The sequence below is a fragment of the Delphinus delphis genome, chromosome 20, assembly GCF_949987515.2.
Source record: "Delphinus delphis chromosome 20, mDelDel1.2, whole genome shotgun sequence".
Lineage (NCBI taxonomy): Eukaryota > Metazoa > Chordata > Mammalia > Artiodactyla > Delphinidae > Delphinus > Delphinus delphis.
Genome location: NC_082702.1, coordinates 20,469,993 through 20,493,717, shown reverse-complemented (window position 1 = coordinate 20,493,717; position 23,725 = coordinate 20,469,993). Strand labels below are relative to the sequence as shown.

Here is a 23,725-nt window from a genome sequence, read left to right as displayed (position 1 = left end):
GGAGAAAATCAATATTCATTGTGTTAGGCCTCTCCAGATTGGAGTATAAGACAAGAATAGTTCCAAAACACTGATGGGGAAAGGGAGAAGAAGGTGCATGGGGTCTAAGCTGTGATCATAACTGTTTGATTTTGTTCTCCTAATGTTGTCAGATTGGGTTTTAAAATCTTTTAGCTTGTATCATTCTTGCCTTCATCTCCAGATTAGTGAGTCTAGATCTTTTTAGTCTGCCCTAAGGCAGTTTTTCTTTCTTTCTTTCTTTCTTTCTTTTTTTTAAAGTAGCAGCTTTTTATTTTCAAAAATTGTAAAACAACAGAAAAGTTTAAAGAATAGTTTGGGTCATCAATCGTATTTTGTCTCATTTGCCTTTTCTTTCTCTATCTGTATTTTCTTTTCTTTTTTTCCTTGTAGAACGATTTGAAAGTAAATTGCAGATATTATCATGTCCTAATACTTAAGCACATATCATTTTGGAGCAAGGTCATTCTTCTACATAATCATATCTTTTTTTTTCACCCAAGAAATGAACATTGACACACAATAATATTATTTAGCATATTCAGATTTCCTCAGTTTTTCTAAAAGTGTTCTTTATAACATTTTTCAATCCAAGATCCAATCATAGGCTGTATTTAGCGTCTTATCTCTTTAATTTCCTTTCATCTGAAACAATCCCTCTACATTCTTTTGTCTTTATGAAATTGGTATTTTTGAAGAGTTTACAAGTTTACTTATAGAATGCCCACGATTTAGAGATGTCTGATGAATGTACTCGTGAAGAAACAGAATTAAATAATCACTTTTGGCAAGAATAATACATAGTTGATAATGACTTCCTATTTTATCACAGCAGGAGACATACAGTGTTACTTTATTCTATTATTGGTGTTGCTAGTTACTTGTTTAAGGTAGTACCTGCGATATCTCTTCACCTTAGGTACCTGTTCCCTTGTGTAAGGAATAAGAACTTTAAAAGTACTTACTAAATACTTGAAGACATTGTAAATATCCTGTTCCCCAACAGCCCTTTACCATGGATGATCCTTGCCTGAATCAATTATTATATTGGTATTTGCAAATTAGTAGTTTCTAACCACCTATGTTTATAGCTGGCATTTTTCTGTAAAGAGGAGCCCTTTCCCCCCTTTTAGTATTAGTGTAGACCCTTTTTATTTGTTTTTTAATTCAGTGTGTTATAATTTTTCATTTTTCCTTTTGATGCTCGAATTGTCCTAAATTTGGCCAGTGGGAGCCCCTTCAGGCTGACTCCTGCATCCTTTTGGCATTTCTCATTACCCTTTGGTCATTACCTTATTTTTTTTGGCACAAGATGTCCAGGCTTACCTTGTAGCTTTCTTGTCTTAGTTCTGAAATTGACTATTTCTTCAAAGAGCCCTGGTTCTTTTTAATGAGAAATGCTGAGAAACCTAGATCTGGGCCCAAGTTGTGCTCATTGCCACTGGGATATTATTGCATCAAGGCCCTTTCAGTGGACAGTGCTAAGAAATGTATTAACCTTCAGTATACCAGCAAAAATAGTCATCACCATTTACCATCTAGGTCCAAGGGATCTTTTTAATTTTTATTTTTTAAAGTAATTTTTACAAGTAATGTACAGAAGTAAGGATAAGGGATAGTGAAACCCATTTTTATTGGCTATTTTAATAAGAATTTAAACACAGCAGTCTTCTTTGTATTAAGTAAAGTTTGGTGCACAAAGATCATAAGAGATTTAAGAATATTGCCACATGTCTTTTTAGAAAAATGTCCAAGTTCTTGTTGCACACTGTTACATATGAAGTTTTTCTTGTTGAATGACTAAGTGGGTGAGAATACCCTACTTTTTTTTTTTGTTCTTAGAAGTATATTGTTCCTTTATTGATTCTTTTTTTCTCCACCTTCAAGTCAGTCCCCCTTTATTCAACATCTGCTATATTCAAATATATGTAGTTCTCTTCCTGGTTGGCATGGTCTGTTCTAGAACTTAGGGAGGTACAAACATAAACCATTTACATAATTCCTGCTTTCAAAACTCATTTCCAGTGCTTCAGGGTTTTCCTCCCCAATCTCTGTCCTCAAGAAGCCAAAAAACTTGTAGGAGTGGAAAAAAATAGAATTTAGAGATCTTTTTTTCCAGCAATTTTTATTTATTATGATAAAATATGTATAAAATAAAAATTACTATTTTAATCAGTTTTTTTTTTTTTTTGCAGTACGCGAGCCTCACTGTTGTGGCCTCTCCCGTTGCGGAGCACAGGCTCTGGACACGCAGGCTCAGTGTCCATGGTTCATGGCCCCAGCCGCTCTGTGGTATGTGGGATCTTCCTGGACCAGAGCATGAACCCGTGCCCTGCATTGGCAGGCGGACTCTGAACCACTGTGCCACCAGGGAAGCCCCTGTTTTAATCAGTTTTAAGTGTACAGTTTAGTGAGATTAATTACATTCACTGTGATGGAACCATCACTTTTACTTGAAGGTTAGGATGGACTCACAGATGGAGAACTCTTGGCTGTCCTACCATCAGATCTGCCTTGCTCTATGGTTATCAGTTTTCCCCAGATCAAGAGTAGGCAGGTACAAGTAGTGGGCTCACAACGTTTGACCTCAACTGGTTTTTCTAAGTTATTTTGTACATTTTTCAGCAGCAAAACCAAACTGGGTCTTCAGGCTTTATTTCCGTTTCTTGCAAGGGAAGAGCTTTTATACCTTTGGACATGTTTTAGTTTTTCCTCAATGAGAATTTTAACCATCTTTGGTATTATTTCTACAATAATTTGTAAAGCTATTTACTTTTAACTGCTTTTTTTTTAAAACTTTTTGGGTCAACTTTTTTATATAGCACTTATTTGTCAAAATATAGGTACATAATACTGGTAAAAATCTTTTTTTGTTTCTAATGAAACAAATTATTGAGACTCTTTTTTAACAGGATGGAGTGAGGGTAACTTGTATCAATTAGCTAAATTAACCAAACTCTTAAGAATATTTAGATTTAAAGACCATAGAAACTACTGGTAGTCAAACTTTTTTTTTTTTTAAGGCACAGCTTTCTTCATTAAAATAAAACCTTATTCAAAAACCCAATATGTAAAACAGATGAAAGCTAAATTACTCTGCGTTATTGAGGGAGAAGTTGCATGTGTGGAGGGGCTGGGAGGGGGATGAGTATTTCTGTTCCTTGCACCCACTTTCAGTAGCCGCCAGGGAAGTGGTCCAAGGAACTAAACTAAACTTAACCAGTGTTTTAGTCCAACTTCTGATTTCACAGATGGGGAACTGAGACCTAGTGCCCAATTCTCCCCTCCCTTGAGCCCCTGGTAATCTCTAATCTACTTTCTTTCTATGTGAATTTGCCAATTCTAGATATTTCATAGATGTAGAATCATACAGTACTTGTCCTTTCGTGACTGGCTTAATGTTTTCAAGGTTCATCTGTGTTGTGGCATGTATTACAACTTTACTCCTTTTTATGGCTGAATAATATTCCATTGTATGCATATACCACATTTTGTTTATCCATTCAAATGTTGATGAATACATGGATTGTTTCCACTTTTTTACTCTTGGAATAATGTGGCTATGAACGATGGTGTATGAGTTATCTGTTACAGTCCCTGTTTTCAGTTCTTTGGGATATATACCCAGGAGTGGAATTGCTGAGTCATAAGGTAATACTGTGTTTAACTTTTTGAGGAACTGCCAAACTGTTTTCCACAGCGTTGGCACAGTTTTACATTCCCACCAGCAATGTATGAGGTTTCCAATTTCTCCACGTCCTTGTCAACACTTTTCTTTTTTTTTTTTTGGAATAGAGCTATCCTAATAGGTGTTAATGTCATTGACCTATTGTGATTTTGATTTGCATTTCTCTAATGAAAAAGGATGTTGAGCATCTTTTCATGTGTGTGTTTTTTGTTTGTTTTTGTTTTTGGGGGCTGTGCTGGGTCTTAGTTGCAGTACGTGGGATCTTTGTGGGGCATGTGGGATCTTTAGTTGTGGCATGCATACGGGATCTAGTTCCCTGACCAGGGATTGAACTCTGGACCCCTGCATTGGGAGCACGGAGTCTTACCCACTGAACCACCAGGGAAGTCCCTTTTCATGTGTTTATTGGCCATTTTTGTATTTTCTTTGGAGAAATGTCAATTTAAGTTTGTCTATTTAAGTCCTTTGCTTATTTTTAAATTGGGTCATCTTTTTGTTGTTGAGTTGTAGTTGTTCTTTATTTATTCTAGGTATTTAAACCCTTTTCAGATGTATGATTTACAAATATTTTCTCCCATACTGTATGCTATCTTTTCACTTTAATGATAATGTCCTTTCATGCACAAAAGTTTATAAATTTTTAAAAAAATTTTATTTTATTTTACTTTTTGGCTGCGTTGGGTCTTCATTGCTGTGCGTGGGCTTTCTCTAGTTGTTGTGAGTGGGGGCTACTGTTCGTTGTGGTGCGTGGGCTTCTCATTGCGGGGGCTTCTCTTGTTGTGGAGCACGGGTTCTAGGCGCATGGGCTTCAGTCGTTGTGGCTCACGGGCTCTAGAGTGTAGGCTCAGTAGTTGTGGCGCACGGGCTTAGTTGCTCTGCGGCATGTGGGATCTTCCTGAACCAGGGCTTGAACCTATGTCTCCTGCATTGGCAGGCGGATTCTTAATCACTGGGCCACCAGGGAAGTCCCAAGTTTTAAAATTTTGATGAAGTCCAGTTTATCTATTTTTTCCTTTTTTTTGCTTCTGCTTTTGGTGTCATATGTAGGAACCCATTGCCAAATCCAAGTTCATGAAGATTTACACCTAGGTTTTCTTCTGAGAGTTTTATGGTTTTAGCTCTTATTTTTAGGTCTTTGATCAACTTTGAGTTAATTTTGTTTATTACTCATTGATTGTTGAGTTTTGAGAAAATTCACCTAGGATAATTGTCATCTGAAGACTCATAATCTAAGATTTAATTTATATTAATATTTTCACCATCATCTGTATCTAGTTGTGCCATCCAAAATGGTGGCCACTAACTACGTGTGGCTATTAAGTTTAAAATTCTAATTAAGTAAAATTAAAAAAAGTTAAGTTTCTCAGTCATAATAGCCACATTTCAAGTGCTCAATAGCCACATATGGCCATTGGCTATTGCATTGGACAGTGTTGACTTTGAAGATTACTATCATCAAAGAAAGTTCTATTGGACTGTGCTGGTGAAGAGAGCTGCTATCATTTTTATTCATAGTTTAATTTGTTTAACAATTGTGAAGTGTCTTTCTCTGTCACTTTTCTTCTCCTTCCCATTATGGACAGAAAATGAAAATTTCTGAGTTGTCAATTGTGTTTGAAAGCTAAAATCAGACTACAAAGATGGTGTCTTCTTCAGTCTTTTACACTTTTTTGAAAGATGATGCAGTACTTTGGTCAATGCAGTAAGAAAACTGAAGAATGATTTTTACTATTGATAGCATATTCCTTCTAGATGATTCCATGATTCCTCAATTACTTGTTATATAGTTTTATTTAAGCATAGTTTGGGAAAATTGATGAATAATCATGAAATCATTATTAGGGTGATGAAACAAGATGCAGGGATTATATAATCAGTAGGATCCTATAATGTGTCTTAGGCTTATGAAAAGGTTCAATGTACTCATATATAATTGCAAGATAGAATGAGTTTTAGCCTTTTTTTTAAGTAAGTAAATTTTCTCTTTATTCTTTGCATTATCTCAGAGAATAGAAGTCATGAAATATCAATCCTTTGCAAATAGTTAGAACTGTTCAAAAACAAACTAAAAACTAAAATTGGGTTCAGTGGATCCTGATACTTTGCATTCAAATCCATTACCACAAAATTCTTCTTCAACTACCCCCATCTATATTTGAATCTCCCTTTTTCTGTAATGAAACCTTGTTCTCAACAACATCTGTATTTATTCGTTTCCTTTATTCCACAGTATACACAAAATAGTTTTAGAATTACTACATTGATACCACTGCCAACAGCAAACCTATGAGTGAAGTTCATGATTTCATTGCTGTTCAATTTGTTCTTGCAGAATTAACCCCCTTGGGGTATGCAGTTAGGTAGTGATCTCAAAAGTTACTTGAATTATTATTTTTTTTCTGTGCAGTTATATTTTGGATTTGATATTTGTATTGAATTTTAGTGTTTGCTTTTTTATCAGTTTGACTTTGGGTCTGTAAAACATTTGCATTGTTTAAAATCACAACTATATCAAAAGGTATAGTGAGGTAATTCATTCCTGTCCCTGCTCCTACCTACCCCTATCAGTAATCTTTACATTAATTTCTAGTTTATGCTTCCTGTATTTCTTGAAAAATAAATACTAAAATATGCTGTCTTATCTCCCCTCCACCTTCTTATACAAAAGGTAGCATATAATATTTTCCCCTCGATTTTCTCATTAAATGATACATCTGGGAGTCTTTGGTTCACAGAGATCTTTCTCATCATATTTTGTGGTTGCATAGTACTCAAGTATATTATCAGGTATTCATCTGGTATCTTATTAATGGGCATTTTGGTGGTTTTCAGTTTTTTGATAGTACTAATAATGTTGCAGTGAATCACTCTGTGCGTATGTTTCTCATTTGTGAAGTGACTTCAGGTGAAGTCCTCAAGGTGGTTTAGTGGTCAGAAGGTAAACTGGTTTAGCTTTATAAGCCATATATAATTACCTTTTTGAAGAATTGGTTCTAACTTTCAATTTAGTCTACAGCATTAAATAAAAAGAGGTAAGAGGACTCGATGTTCAAAAACTAGAGACCAGTGTTTTGAGTTCCTTGAATTGGCTATTTCTTGTCATCTCCACAGCCATTTTCAAGTTACCATGTTTTACTTGGAGGCTGGTCTTGGTGGTTCCACTCTTGCTCCCCTTCTACCTTTTTTCCAGAGTTGTCTCTCTTTTTCTGGCAATGTAAATTGAATTACATAATTTTGTCCCTCTCTCTACTGCTTATAATCCTTTGGTGGCTTCCCATTGTACTTAAGAGTGAAATCCAGGGTCATTAAAATGTGATTTGAGACCCTTGTGTTGTTGGGCTCATCTCTTTCTAGGTTCATTTCAGGGTACTCCCTACTTATTTACTCTACCTTAAGATAACGACATGTTTTGGGGGACAGTACCCTAAATGTGTTTGTTTAAAAAAACTTCTTTCCTCCTTCCTTTCTTTCGTTTGTTCATTTGTTCTAGAAATCCTAATACAGTATAGCAAACAGTAACCCATTTAATGTATGCATTTGGCCATTATTCCTTATCCTTTGATTTCCTGATTTTATGAACTGAGTAATATTAAAGTTATTGAAAATGAGTGCTTTTTCCCAAAGAACAAAAAGACAAAACTGAGTTACGTGTCAGGCACTGTCCTAGATACTGCGATAAACAAGGTTTCTTTTCTGTCCTCAAGGGACTTAAAATTTGTATGGAAACATGTTAACAGAAAACTTAATGCAGTGTGATAATTTCTCTCTTTCTAATTCTTTGCTTTTCAACCTACTGTAAACTAGGTGCTACCTCTGTCTTTTCATTGAAATTACTCTACCTCAAGTTTTTATTGTATTTCACTTGCCAAACTCAGTGGACCATTTCGCAGATCTGGCCTTACTTGGCCTCTGTGCTTTATTTGAAACTTCTATTGTTCCCTGGTAAACTATTGAAACTCTCTGTACCATAGGAACTTTTGTGACTCTACTTTCTTATGGCTCTATCTTTTTCCATTCCTAATTAGTCTCCTTAGGGTCTTCATCTAATGCTTAAATGTTGGTGATCCCTGTACTTTACATCACTGACAGTCATCTCTTCTCACTCTGCATGTCCTCAAATACTCCTATATGTACTCTGTTCTCCCAGACCTGTTGCCTGTTGGGCAGCTTCACTTGGATGGCCCACAAAAGCTCAATCTCATTTACTAAAGTTAATTTATTATCTTTGTCCCTAATGTGTATGCTGTACATACTCATCCTGATTCTGGGCAACATTATTCAAACAAGAGAGTCTTTTCAGCCTCCCTGATCCATCTTTTAATTTACTAGATCTTGTCAATTGTTTCTTTCTTTCTTTTTTACTTTAATTTTCATTTAATTTTATTTTTTGGTGGCGCTGTGTGGCTTGCAGGATCTTAGTTCCCCAAGCATTGAACCCGGGCCACCACAGTGATAGTGCTGAGTCCTAACCACTGGACCACCAGGGAATTCCCTGTCAATCCTTTCTATGTAATCCATACCTTGTATCTAAAGGCACCAATAGCTTGTCTTAATTAGGCTCTTACTCAAAAAATAATACTTCAGATTTTTCAGTTAAATGTTACTATGATTTTTGATATTGTCAGTCTTTAATTGTTAACATTCTGATGTTACCTGATTGTGTTTTTATTTTTACAGTTCTAATCTGTGAACATGTTATATTTCTATTTAGGGTCTTTAAATTTTCTCATCTGTCACTTAGTTGGAGTTTGTCTACTCATTTTACCACATTTTCCACTTGTCACACATTTTTTTATTCCTTTGTTTCTCCTTTTGTGTTAGTAAAATATTTGTATTCTATTTTAAACTCTCAGCTTTATAGTTGTATGGTTTTTATTTTCCTTTTAGTTATTATCCTAGAGACTACAATATCCCTTTTTTTTATTACAGTCTACCTTAAATTAGTAGGAAATTATTCATAAATCTTCTGAAATTTTGCCACTTAGGAAATTAGATAATCTTTTGATGGATTAATTTCATGAATTTGTGCTATTGTCATATATTTTACTTCTACAATTTTTTTTTTTTTTTTTTTTTTTTTGCGGTACGCGGGCCTCTCACCGCCGTGGCCTCTCCTGTTGCGGAGCACAGGCTCCGGACGCGCAGGCTCAGCGGCCATGGCTCACGGGCCCAGCCGCTCCGCAGCATGTGGGACCCTCCCGGACTGGGGCATGAACCCGTGTCCCCTGCATCAGCAGGCGGACTCTCAACCACTGTGCCACCAGGGAAGCCCTCCCTGAAAAATTTTTATATATTTCCTCCTCTGTCTGCTTTTGGACTTTTCATCTTTGGTTTTTAGGCATTTGATTATGATGTGTCTAGACTTGGTTTTCCTTGTATTTAGCCTGCTTTGAACATGTAGTTTATTAAATCTGTAATTTGATGACTTGTCAGTTTAGAAAATTCTTATCTAGTCTGCAGATGCTGGTTTTATGTCATTGTCTCCTCTACTTTTGGTACTCTGGATACACATATTAGACATTTTCATTGTTTCATATATCTTACTCTCTTTTCTGTATTTTCTTGCTGCCTCTTGATCTGTATGCCATTTTGGATACCTTCTTCTGACCTGTATTCCTGTTAACTAATTCTGTTCTTATGTATCTAATCTACTGGTAAAATCCTTTTACTAAATGCTTAATCTCAGTTACAGTATTTATTCCAAGAATTTATGTTTTGACATTTCTTTAATGAATTCTAGGCCTGTTTTGACATCTTCAGCCTTCCCTCTGTTTCCATGAATATATTAATCATAAAAGTATGTCTTATAACTGCAGTATGTAAATTAAATGGAGCTCTGTTTCTATTTATTTTTTTCTCTTGATTTCTCATCAGCTGCTCCTGTTGTCATAGACTTCCTTGTAATTTTTGATTGGATGCCAGACATTGTAGTGAAAAATTGTAGACTCTTGATGATGTTACCTTCCTTCAAAGAGAGGTAAATTTTCTTTAAGCAGCCAGAGTACTAGTGGATCAACACAACTCAGTTGAGAGTTGGTTTTGGATTTTGTTAGGGCTGGTCTGTTTCAGTTTTGCTCTTATTCCTAGCATGTAGCCTTTGCTTCTAAGGCATAGCTCTAATTCCATATGGAGTATGTCTTTTTCATAGATTATGTGGTCATGTATTTGTAGTTTTGTTTCTCTTCTGTTCTGTTGCATTGGATTATTTGCCTGTAGTTGCACCAGTACCACACTTTCTTACTAGGACTTGATATAGTAAAATTTCTCTAGCTTTGTTGTTCTTGAAGATTACTTTTACTTGACCTTCTGCTTTTTCATGAATATTTTAAAAATCAGCTCTGCAGTACTCACAAAATAACCTTCTAGGGTTTTGTTTGTAGTGCATTGAATCTAAAGATCAGTTTGGGGAGCATTGACATGTTTACACCAATCCATGAACATGGTATATCTTTTTATTTAGTTCCTCTGTAACATCCTTCAGTAGTTTAAGTATATAAATCTTGCATGTCTTTTACATTCATCTCTAGGTATTTGTTATTTTTCATTGCATTTTGTAATTTGCTGTTCATCTTTTGCTAGTTTATAGACATAATTTGCTAGTATATAGACATATACTTGATTTTTGTATACTGACTGTTAAATTTACTTGAATTCCATAATTGTTTATCTGTATATTTTGATAGTATGTTTATAGGTATAATCAGACACGTTGTCTGAATAATAGCAGTTGTCTTCTTTCCAGGTTGTTAGGCTTTAGTTTTATTTATTTGCCTTATTGAATGAAATAGGACCTTTAGTATAGTGTTGAATAAAAGTAGTGATAGTAGGCTTCCTTATCTAGTTCTGCGTATGAGGGGAACAGCTTTAAATATTTCACTGTTACAAATGATGTTTGCTGTAGACTTTTGGTAGATACTCTGAAAATAAGAAATGTTCTCCTATTCGTAGTCTGCTAGTTTTAACATGAATGGATATTGAATTTTATCAAATGCTTTTTCTCTGTTTTTTAAGATGGTAATGAGGTGAATTACTTTGATTTTTAAAAATACTGAAACACTATTACATTATTGGAGAAAGCTCCCTTGCTTATGTTGGTGTTTATCTTTTTATATATTGCCAGATTAAATTCATATTGTTTTGTTAAGGTATTTTGTTTCTGTGTCTATGAAAGATATTGGTCTGTAATTTTCTTTACTTGTAATGTCCACGTTAGGTTTTGGTTCCAGGGTCATGCTGACCTCATAAAACAACTATCATTTTTGTGTATTTTATAAAAAACTTTGTATGTTATTGGTATTGATTCTAACTTAAATATTTGGAATAATTTTCCAGTGAGGCTGTCTAGGCCTTGTATTTTCCTTGTATGGATTTTTTTTTTTGTTTTTTTGTTTTTTTGCGGTATGTGGGCCTCTCCCAGTTGTGGCCTCTCCCGTTGCGGAACACAGGCTCTGGACGCGCAGGCTCAGCGGCCATGGCTCACGGGCCCAGCCGCTCCGCAGCATGTGGGATCTTCCCGGACCGGGGCATGAACCCGTGTCCCCTGCATCGGCAGGTGGACCCTCAACCACTGTGCCACCAGGGAGGCCCCTTTGTATGGATATTTTAAAAGTTGGAAATATCTGTAGTTTTGGTAGTGATGTCTTCTTTTAAAATTCCTGTTATTTGCAATTTGTATGTGTCTTTTCTTCTTGATTTATCTTCTTAGGGGTTTATCAGTCTTAATCAGTCTTTTTAATGGACCAGTTTTAGACTATTGATTTTCCTTTTGTAAGTTGCTTTCTTACGTAAGTTGCTTTCTGCTTTTATGTTTTTCTTCCTTTTAATAATTTCCCACTGGCTGTAATTTTTTCTAGCTTTTTCAGATAAAAGCTCCTAGAGATGCAAAAGTCATTGATTTTTACTATTCTCTCTTTAGAATATATATTCTTTGAGTTTTAAAATTTTCTCTGATAATTACCTTAGGTACCACACACATTATGTTATTTTCATTATTAGTTAAAATATTTTCTAGTTTTTATTGAGATCTGTTTATTGACTCAGGAGTTTCTTAGAAACATGTTCCTTAATTTCCAAACACTGAGTAGGTAGGTATTTAGAATCTCCACTATGGTTGTAGATTTATCTTTTTCTCTATTTTTTCAACCTTTGCTTATGCATTTGAAATTATGCTATTTGGTGCATGCAAATTTAGGACTCTAATAAATTCCTGGTCAGTGGGCATTTTTATCAGTCTGAAATATTTTTATCTTTAGTGATATTTCTTGCCTTAAGGTATCCTTTGTTGAATATTCGTAGGGCTACATCAGCGTATTTTGCTTTGGCTTGTTTCCATGATATATCTTCTCATCTTTTCAATTTCTTTGTGTACAAAGTGTGTTTCTTATAACATCATATAGTTGTGGTTTTAAACACAACTGGACATCTTTTCCAGTCTGGATATCTTTTTCTTTTATCTAGGATATTCAGTCAGTTTCTGTATAATAGAATTACTGATATATTTAGTTTCATTTTTATCACCTTTCTACTTGACTTTTTATTTTAAAAATTGTAGTAGAATATGCTTAACAAAATTTGTCATTTAAATCATTTTAAGTATACATTTCAGTGGCATCGTGGTGCACATTGTGGTGCAGCCATCACCACTATCCAGCTCCAGAACTTGCAAAACTGACACTATCTATTAAACAATAACTCCCCATTATCCCTTCCCCTGTCCCCTGGTAACTACCATTATCTGTCTCTATGAATTTGATTACTTGAGTATCTCATATAAGTGGAATCATACAGTGTTTGTCCATTTGTACTGGCTTATTTCACTTAACATAATGTCTTCAAGGTTGATCCATATTACAGCATATATCAGAATTTCTTTTAAAGGCTGAATAATATTCCATTGTATGTGTATTGCACATTTTGTTATTCATTCATCCATCAGTGGACATGGGTTGGTTTCATTTTTTGGGTACTGTGAATAATGCTGCTGTGAACATGAACGTACGAATATCTGTTTGAGTCCTTGCTTTCAATTCCCTTGGGTATATACCCAGAAGTGGAATTGCTGGATTATATGGTAATTCTGTGTTTCATTTTTGAGGAAGCACCATACTATTTTCCACAGTGGCTGCTCCATTTTACATTCCCACCAACAGTGCACAAGAGTTCTAGGGTTCCAGTTTTTCCACATCCTTGCCAACATATCTTATTTTCTTTCTTTTTTTAATAGCTATCCTGATGGGTGTGAAGTGGTTTCTCATTGTCTATTTGACCCACTTTTATGTTCTTTTTTCTCTCTGCTTTTTTGGGCACATTCCTTTGATTTAATCAGACACATTCTCTTGTATTTTCTCCCCTCTGTTAACTTGTTGAAGATACTTTCTTTTTCACCGTGGTACCTTAGTACTCTATTTTATGTATATGTTAGCACTAAATATACTGTATACTTTTACTAAGCTTTTTTTATTATCCTTTTTTATTGGGGAAATTTTTCCTAGAGATTGCAACATGCATTCATTCATCCCACTTCTTGCATTGTTGCTTCCATGCATTTTAATTCTGTGTTTAACACTACAATACAGTATTTAAATGTTCTATGTGATCAATACTGATTTATCTGTACCTTTTAAAAAATTACCTGTACAGTTGCTCTTTACTTCTTTCTGCTTTTCTATTGCTCCAAATACTTCTTGCAGTAGTTCTTTTTTCCCTTCAGCTTTATTGAGACATAATTAACATATATTGTTGTGTAAGTTTCAGGTATACAGTGTGTTGTTTTGATACATTTATATATTGCACAGTGATTACCACCTTAGCTTGTTAGCTAACACCTCTGTCACATCACATAATTACCTGTAGTATTTCTTCCAGTGAAAATCTGCTGGTGCAGAATTCTGTTTCTGTGTGAAAATGTTTTTATTTTTCCTTCATGTTGGAGGATCTATTTGCTCTGTACATGATTATAGATTTTCAGTTATTTTTTTCCAACACTTGAAGATTTTATCCTATTTTCCAGTTTGTGTCACTTTTTTTGTTAAAGTTAGCTTGAGCTCTGACTCTTGTTGCTTCTTTGAAGGTACTGTATCTCTTCCCTGCTCTTTCTCCCTCATGCCGATTATAACATTTTTTCTTCGGTTTTCATCAGTGAAACTATGTTGTGCCTTTATATAATTTAAAAAAAAATGTCTCTTGCTTGAGATTCTTAGAGCTTCTCAAATCTGTTGGTTAATACCATTCTCTCATTTTTAGGAAATCATGTCAAGATCTGTTCAGATACCGCTTCTACCACATTCTCTCTTCCCTCTCTTTGTGGATCTTCAGTTATACGGTGTTTCATATGTCTCTTACTGGTCTTTTCTGTATTTTCAATGTTTTCTTTTTAAATCTCTGGGCTTTATTTATGGTATTTTTTATCAATGTGTCATCCAGTTCAAAATTCTGACTTTTGTGTTTAATCTCCTGTTAACACTGTTTATTGAGCTCATTTTAGACGTTTCAGTTAAAGATTATCCTTTTGATTCTTTTCTTGTATAGATAATCTCTAGTGAAATGTGCCATCTTTTCATGTATTTCTTCTATTTTCTTGAACATGTTAATAATTATATTTTAATGTTTTAGTTTATTAACTCCAGTATATAGATAGCATATTTATTTGGTTTTGTTTTGTGTTGTTTTTCTTCTTCTTGATGTTTGTTCGTATGGCCCTATTTCTTGGTAACTTGGTTAGTTTTAGTTAAATGTTAGAAATGTAAATACTCCTGAAGTATTTACAATTAAATATTAATATTTTAGTATCTTTAAAATTGTAGATACTCCTGAAGATGATATCTTTCTCTGGAGAAGTTTCACCCTTTCTTCTGCTAGGTTGATAAAGTAGGAGTTGGATACCTTAATCCAGGCAGGTACTGAATGGAGTGCAGGGTGGGTTTTGTTTTAGTAAGGTATCAGCCACCTTTGATTCCTTCTTATCTTTCATCTGAAAACCTAGTTTGTTCACCATATTTCTTTTCTTAAAGGCTTCTGAAGTTTTGTTTCATCAGTTCCCTGAGCTCTGCTTTTCACACTTTCAGTTTAGCTTTTTGGCCTTTTCAGCTTCAGAATTTGGCACATCACAAGAAGAAAACAACCATATGCTTAAGACCGCTCATGTCTCTGATTTTGTTATTACAGCCTTCTCAAGACTACTTTAAATTTCTGCTCAGGAAAAACATAGTTCTCAGCCTCTTCCCTGTGCTTAGAGTTGTCCAAGAAAAAAGGATCAACTCACTTCTCCACAGTTATCTCCTGAATTTTAGTCCCTCTTGTTCTCATTGCTTTGGCAATTCTTAGATGCCTTTTAAGAGATGATTTTATATTCATCTAGCTTTTCTAGTTTTCAGAGAGATTATTGGTTTGTTATCAGCTTTTTCTCCCTACTTGGAGGTAGAAGTCTGGAATGAGTTAAGCTACATAGCTACTTGCAGTGATTTAGTATTAATTTTGCTATAGTCTCACTGATAGTTGGCAGTGTTACTTTAAAATAAAAATTTATTCCTGTAATTGGTGCAGGGTGGCATTTCAATTTGTTTTGTCACCTGTAAGGATATTTTTTCCCCGTCATTCTACTGTTATCTTTAATGGATTATTTGTTTTCTTTGAGATCCTCACAGGCATATTCTCATTTCTACGTAGCAAGCTTACTTATGAAGCTTTCTTAATCAGTTACAAACCACAGAAATGAAAGTTTGGAAAATATTTACTATAAGAAGTCAGGAGGAACTAGGGTAGAGTTATTTTATTTGTGCGTGTGTGTTTTGTTTTCTTGTACATTTATGTTGTTACTTCGTAGACCAGCTTTGTTAGATTTAGCTTGTGCAAATCCCTTTGTGGTCACCTTTTCGGGTCCAGTATCTGTAATCACCTCAATCTCTGTCTGGGCCCAGGGTAAACTTGATTGGCCCAATTAGTGTGGATCCTCTGCATTCACACTGGTTGCAGATGGAGAAATGGGGTCCTCTGCCTATTGTAGATGAGAGGAGGGCGGGGTTTTAGGGAGTAAGGTGTGGGAATGGAGAGGAAATGATTGATATCTCTAGTGAAACAATAGGCAGGCAAACTACAATTCAGGCAGTATGTCACATTCAGAAATACGGGTCACAATCTCCTGTCTGCAATTCAGAAGTCTTAAAAAACTGAAAACAAAGTTATTTCTAAGTTTTTTGTCATATTCATTTGTCAATGGAACTGATTTGAGTGAGGCATTTTATTCCACTTTGAACATTCATATATTTCCTTGCAAGTGTTCTGTAAAGTATGATACGTGTAATGTATTACCTTACTAAATTACAAAAAGTTCTAAATTGAGAAACATTTTTTCCTGAGGTTTTTGGCTAAGTGATTGTAGACCTATACTTCTTTAAAAGGACTTGTTGCACACTTACTGTATGGCGGTGAGTACATTGGTGAATAAAGTAGATCTGACCCATATCTCATTGCTCTTTCATCCAGTACAGTTAGAGTTTCCTGGATATCTAATTCAAATAATACCAGAAACAGAACCCTCCAAACATGTCAGTGGCTTCATTCCTAGAAATATCGCTGGATGTAATATATGTTGTCAGTCTTAACTACTTCCAATGTGATAATGGAAAAGAATATGAAAAAGAATGTCTGTATATGTATAACTGAATCACTTTGCTGTACAGCAGAAATTAACACAACAGTGTAAATTAACTATACTTCAATAAAATTAAAAAAAAATTTCCAGTGTTAGAAAACTGTATATTTATTAGAATACTTGGTATTATGAATAATAAATAATTGAAAAGAGCCCTAACTTGTAGGTAAAACTAACAAGGGAATGAGAAGTACAATACCAAAGGATGTTAGACGTGGTTCCAATATTTGTGTAAAAAGAAAAACTGTGTTTGACTATGAGAAATGCATTAGAAGCCTGGGTAGGAGAAAACAGGGCTAAATGTAAAAGTAAGGATTAAGATGATAATTTTGATTCCATCCGATCTACATTTTGGGAAAAAAACATTTAAGTGTTTTAACAGTGGCTTATAATTGGAGTTAACTTTTGGTAGTAGAAGGCCCACCTTTGTTATTTTCACTTTTCAGCATATTTAAAAAGTAAATTTGTTTTTATACAGAAATACTCAGTTTATTGTAGTTTATTACTGCTTATTGCTATTTATTTTTTAGGAACCTGTAGTCATTTCCTCCTTTCTTTGCAGAGAGGCTTATTTAAAAGACCTGTAATGTTTTACTAATTTTGTTGAAGTGTACTTCTTATATATTTTGGTAATGACATTTATACATCTATTTGATTGACAATATGTCCTTTAAGAAATTATTTTCAACCATTTAAGATAATAGTGCATGTCCAGTATCTATTGGTTTTAGCCACCACTGATAATTTTTTCCTTTTTGACTCAGCAGCCTTAAAATTATATGATCTGTTTTGAAGACATAATCTAGCAAGAGAAGCAAACCAGGTAAAGGTAGACAGCTCGGATTAGTACAATCCTCAGATTGTTAATTCATACATTAACCTGTACAGGGATAATTTGAAATTGCAATACAGTGAGAAAAGTTTTAGAAGTGAAGTGAAGCATTTTTGAGAGAAGTACATGCAAACTACCCTTTTAGGCTTTCTATTCTAGTCTAGTTTTAATGTGGCACTGTTCTTACCCTGGAAAACTCCTAGGTTGATGCCCCCTTGTGGTCTGTTACTGGAACAAATAGCACAGATGGAAATAAGTAATGGAGGTCTTAATACATGTTAAGTCATTCATTCCTTTCTTTATAATAATTTTTTAAAAGTGGCTTCTGAGGAAAAACAGCAAAGGAAAATTATTCCTGTATTCTATATAGTTCATTGGTTTTAAAACTTACCAAGTATTTTGTAACTGAATGCACATATATGTTAGCTGGACACTGAACTAAAGAAAAATAGGTTGTTGGGTAGGCTATCATTGTTATCCTGGGCATCTAACTCGATTAGTTAAAAGTGCGTTAAAAATATGATAAGATGTGATAGTAATTATAAGGCTATCCCACTACCCTCCCCCCCAACACACACACACACACACACACACACACACACACATACACACACACACACACACACATATACACACACACACACACACACACACACACACACGTAAATGGGGTTTGGGAAAACTTGTTGTTTATACTTTGCTTGACCTGAGAGGGCCAGGAGTTGTATGAGGCATTGGAAGGAATAAAGATTTTTGTTAGTGTATGGGTCAGTTTAAGCTTATTTGCTTTTCCTGACATTATTGGCAAGGTCTCATTAGTGTGTGAGAGTGGATTTGTGGAGGAAGTGGAGAAGTAGCAGCATCAGTCAGTGTTTTAAGAAAGACTGCAGATATAAACAGCTGCTTTTCCTTTTACCCAGTAAGATTCATGATGGTTGAAAGCAGTCTAATACAGTGAGTATGGGCTTTGAGATTAGATAGACCTGCTTTTTTTCTTTTCTTTCTTTTTTTTTTTTTTGCGGTACGCGGGCCTCTCACTGTCATGGCCTCTCCCGTTGCGGAGCACAGGCTCCAGACGGACGGGCCCAGCCGCTCCGCGTGGGATCCTCCCGGACCGGGGCACGAACCCGTGTCCCCTGCATCAGCAGGCGGACTCCCAACCACTGCGCCACCAGGGAAGCCCTAGACCTGGTTTTAAAACTGATTTTATCTCTTATCAGTTCTTGGGCAGTTATATAATATTGGGGAAGTTACTCCATCTCTGAAATAGGTTTCTTCTCTTTAAGAAGAGGTTAAGACCCACCTAATTGAACTGTTTCATCATATGAAGTCTTGGCATTTACCACTGTTATTATTACTTGTTAGGGAAAGGGCAATTTTGAATTATAAAGAAAGTGTACCGTAGGATTTTGACTCTTAGGCCATAGGTAAAGACCCCTAATGGTAGAATGAATGTGTCTTTTAAGTGGTAAATCAGTTCATAGTCGTTTTTCTTTAGTGCAGACTTAGTGTTGTGCTACTGCAGAAGTACATATTTTATAAATTTTTGGCTATAAGTGTGATTATATTAAAGGATTTACTAGGTCAGTTATTTTAATACTTGAAGCCTACTAACCATTTATTTTTGTTTGTTTGTTTGTTTTTGTTTTTTTTTGTGGTACGCGGGCCTCTCACTGTTGTGGCCTCTCCCGTTGCGGAGCACAGGCTCCGGACGCGCAGGCTCAGCGGCCATGGCTCAGGGGCCCAGCTGCTCCTTGGCATGTGGGATCTTCCCGGACTGGGGCACGAACCCGCATCCCCTGCATCGGCAGGCGGACTCTCAACCACTGCGCCACGAGGGAAGCTCCTAACCATTTATTTTTATAAAAATGATTCAATAAGTTTTTTTGCTTTAGGAGTAATAGTTGCATGTTTTGGCAGATTAACTTAAAAAAATAAACTAGTATTGTTCCTCGATTGCCATCTTATTTTAAAAAAGCTTGTGTGAAGGACAGCAAAGTAATGAAATGTTTTTTATTGTTTTGCTTTTAGAACCAGGCTCACTATCTTAGTCACTTTATTTAATAATAATTAATCTGAGTCCATTTCAGAAGAAATAAGGTTATTTGGAGTTATTTAACTTAACAGAAAAAAAAGATTTTAAAACCCAGATAAGTTCAACTTTGAATCATAAGATTTTATCCTTTCCACAAATTTCCTTGGCAGCTAAGCGGTAAAAATTTACTAATTTTTTTCTTTTTGAGTAATTTGCTATAAAAAAGAAAACTAGAAAGATATCTCAAATACAGATACAGCTGCTTGGGTTCAAATGTTTGTTGGAATTAGGTGGACTATAAATCATGTAAACAAAGATTTAACTGTAGACGTACCATCAGAAGGCTATTGTATGTATTCATACCTGCCTCTTTCATGTTTTCCTTTATTTCTTGGGTTCTCAAAATATCTAGCCTACATTTGGATAATGTCTAACTGAAGACTCTTGTTCCAAACCCTGGATGAAACTAATAAAGACTTTAATGAAGGCAGTACTTTGGTGGTGAAAATTTCTCTTGTAAATTATGAAATGGATTTTTGGTTTTTTATCCGTGAATATCTTGGGGACACTTATTTTAGGAAAGAAAAGGGATGGGGGAGAGATAGCTACAGCAAAGTGGAGAGTTAAATAGTGAAGGGTGATGGCAAGAATACATGCCATTCTACCAGGAACTTGTTTTTTAAACATAAAAAGCATATGTGCCAAATTTACATATTTACTAATTAAAAAGGCTTCCTGGAAACATTAAGTAGACTTATCTTCTATAACCTTTAACATTGTCACTAATGGATATTGCATAGAAAATTTCATCGAAGGTTCTCTAAATAATGTAAATGATTATGAATATGTAACTAGTTAATATGCAGCTACGAAAGGATTATCATGTAGAGGTTAATGAACATTCTGCTCTTATGGTTTGCAGGGCTTTTCTTTTTGTGCTTTTGGCTCACTTCATGCTTGGAAACACATGCATTGGGATTGGAAAGCATCCTGACTGTTTTTGGGTCTCATCTTTTAATAGGGTTGTTAAATAGAAACTTTATAAAAAGGATTTCATGAAGATTTTTTTTTCTTTTCAATTTACATTTAATTCTGTTTGTCTATTTTATAATTACTGCCGAATCAGAAACAGTGAAATGGATTGATGTAGTTTTAGCCTGGCTCTTCCAGATGTAAAGTCAGTACTCTATTGTACATTATCACTGTTATTAAGTGTTGCTGTGTGATTGATACTTACTGAGAGATCTTTATTCTAAAACCGACTTTTTATGCTGAGTTAATGTGTAGTATGGTTGGGTATCTGATTACAGCATGCATTTTGGTACAGAATTGCTGCCTTAGTATTTATTTAAAATGTCCTAAAGGATGACATTTACGTCAGGAATTAAATGTTATAAAATAGAGGAATTTAGTGACAGGCCAAAAAAAAAAGACTTGTGATTTTTGGGTGAAACATGGAGCTTATATAAGATACAATATTGGTATTTAGAACAGTGAACAAGAGCAGTGTTTCAAACCATGTAATACTGCTGTGTCTTTCATGTGACATTATATTAAGCATATTGGTTTTTATCCCTTAGTTTCTCTGTCTCTAAAATGGTGCTACAGTATTTGAGATGACTGTTTAAAAATTTTTATTAATGGGCAGTTTAAAAACATTAGTAATCTTTGAAAACAGTGCTGTTTTTTTCTTTTTAAATTGCCATTCACGTGTTCTTTTTTTCCTTACTGGTTAGTGTTCTTAATTTGTTTTCTGAGCATTTTAAGAATCTGTTGAAATATCTCCAAGGAAAACAAATAAATAGCTTTTATGTTTAATTTCATTGTTTTAGTATTACAAGCATAGCTTAAGCTGGCTGTGAAGTGCTTAAAATTTTATCATAATTCACTGGGGGGCCAAATTGGCTGTTCAGAGCATCTCTTTATCCCAAGTATTTCTTCTTGAAATGTAGTAGAAAAATATCACTGTACTCATTTTCAGTGCATCAGAATAAAAATTACAGGTGAAAACATTTGGAGATATACTGACAAAATAAAGTACTTTCACTACTGTCTTTTTTTTAACTGATGAAATGTGGATGTTACATTGGTTTCTTGTTATTTATAACATTTGTGTATTCTACAAAATATGTAACATTGAAAACAGGCCTGCAGATTGTACAAAATACTAGTTATCTTATATCATATGTCACCTAATAGTTATGAAGCGGGTTTTGTACCAAAGTATGAATCGGAAAGCTGTAATTTGTTCTGCAGTTATCAGCCTGCGTTAGAGGGGTATGATAAAGTGTGCTGCTTAAAAACTAACATTCACATCTCTGTGCATTTGACAAATAAAAATGTATATTGAGGTGCTTTTAAATCTGTAAAGCCACTGTTGTAGTTTTCTGATAGAATGATTTTGTAGCTTTGTGCATAGCCCTGTTTTTTCATGAGTAGTTATCTGTTTTCATGACAGGTGGTCACTAACTGCCAAGAGAAAATCCAGCATTGGTGAGTGAAAGATGGTTTTATTACATTTCTGAAATACTAATGAGGTCATCTATTTGTATTTAAATAAAGCATACACATTTTTTGTGTCCCATAATTGAATTCTTCTAGTAATCTCCATTTTGAATCCTTTTGATACTAATTTATATTGTCTTTCATCGTTTACTGAATTACATGTTCCCTGATTTCCTGAAGTTGTGTCACCATTTGTGTTTATTCTAATTGCTTTCTTTTTTCCTTTCTTTTCTTGTCTTTTTTTTTTTTTTTTTAAAGTTAGAATAGTGTTGCTATCATTATGAAGTGGAGACAGAGGAATTTTTGAATCTGACTAATTATAGCTCTATTTGGGGACTATTTTTTATATATGTAGTAGAATAATAATTTGAATCAGTTGTTTTAAAATAATGATGGAAATATGCACAGATACATTTTCCCAAAGTTTGAAAAATCTAATTAAGTGCCTGCATCTCAGAACTTGATTTAGAGACCACACTTTTCTAGAGTGCAGAGAGAAAGCAAGCATATCTATTTTAATGTGCTAATCTATAGTTAATAGGACAATGCTTGGTAAATAACACACTTTCCTGTGTCTTGTGAGGAAAATGCTCAATTTAATGGTGAATAAAATCTTATGAGTTGTCATGAGGTATAGCTGTTGATCTTACAGATACCAAATTACAATATATCCATGCTGTGTTTACGAAGATTTTAGTGAGAGAACAACAAGAGCTGTCTTGATTATTGTCTGCAGGGTTATTGCAAAATCATGGTAACCGCCCCTTTAGCGGTGAGATTAAACCTTTGGTTATACACCATCAAGCATATAATATTTTAAATTTATTTTAAGAGGCTTTTTCTTCATGCCTGAGAGATCTCCAAGGAAATAATTTATAGTTAGTGTATATCAAATGTTTTTTGGTTTAAATGCACATAGGCTGCAGGCAGTGGATAAGAGTGAAAATCGGTGCAATCTGTACACATCATTTTATTAAATTCTGACTTTTGGCTTGCAGAAATAATCTAAAACTAAATAATACCCACTTTATAAATAAAAATTCAGGGACTTCATTAATTTTCAATAAATGCAGAGTTGTAGTTGCATCCACTGGTGGTTTAAGTCTGTCAGTATATCCATAATGGACCATTTGCTTTTCATTTTACATTCAGTCCAGGTTAAAACTTGAAATGTGAGTCCTTGGTCAAGGAATTAACCATTTTCCCCCTGCTAATTTGGCCAAATTCCCAAGGGAAGTTTTATTAATGTGGACTTTATTGGTTTTGGTAAGGAATTCACGAAATTAGTAAAAGGTTGATTCACTCAGAATAGATACTAATTTACACAAATGTGTGACTAACAACTTGCTTCTGGTTTAAGATAATGTCCCTACCAGACTGAGAATTCTTTAAGGCTAAGGGACATGTTTTCATCCTTTTATCCACAGCACCTCCTATTGTGTTTGGCACATTATAGGTACTTAATAAATGTTTGAGTAAGTAAAGACCAAATATTTGCTTAATTTTTGTATAACGTTTTTATAAGTGCTATAGCAGTACCCAAATCTGATGAGCTTGACAGACAGAAATGCAACATTTACTTCAGGGCAGGTTCACATGACTCAGTCTCAATTTCCAGTTTTCCATAGCTCTCCAAACTAAAGCAGCTTAGCATATTTACCTTCACATATCTTAAAGTAATATAGTACCTTATCTATACATTAAACAATTAAAATAATTTTTTCCACTTAGAATTTGCTTTTTCCTCTGAATTATTTTTAATATGGCTCAGGAAGCAGACTTCTATGTTTGTTTTTAATGAGGGTCTGATATTGCTAGAATCCAAATGGCCAGTGAATTCACGAATTTATTATATTAAAAAACTGAAACCAAGTGTCTCCAATTCCTCTGAAAGCCAGGAAATTGCTATTAGGGAGCATTGTGGAATTCTTGTGATGTTTTTATTATCTTAATTCCACAAACAACGATTGAGTTTCTGCCATATGCCAGTATTATGCT

The 23,725-nt window shown here is 34.6% G+C and overlaps 1 protein-coding gene across 1 annotated transcript in view; it reads left to right on the top strand.

The window, feature by feature from the left end:
• Positions 1 to 23,725, top strand: part of URI1 (URI1 prefoldin like chaperone) — a 69,902-nt gene that overhangs the window by 5,259 nt on the left and 40,918 nt on the right. Inside the window, exon 2 of the mRNA XM_060000840.1 lies at positions 21,681 to 21,715. Within this exon, the coding sequence (XP_059856823.1) occupies positions 21,681 to 21,715 (35 nt within the window). The remainder of the gene's footprint in view (positions 1 to 21,680; positions 21,716 to 23,725) is intronic.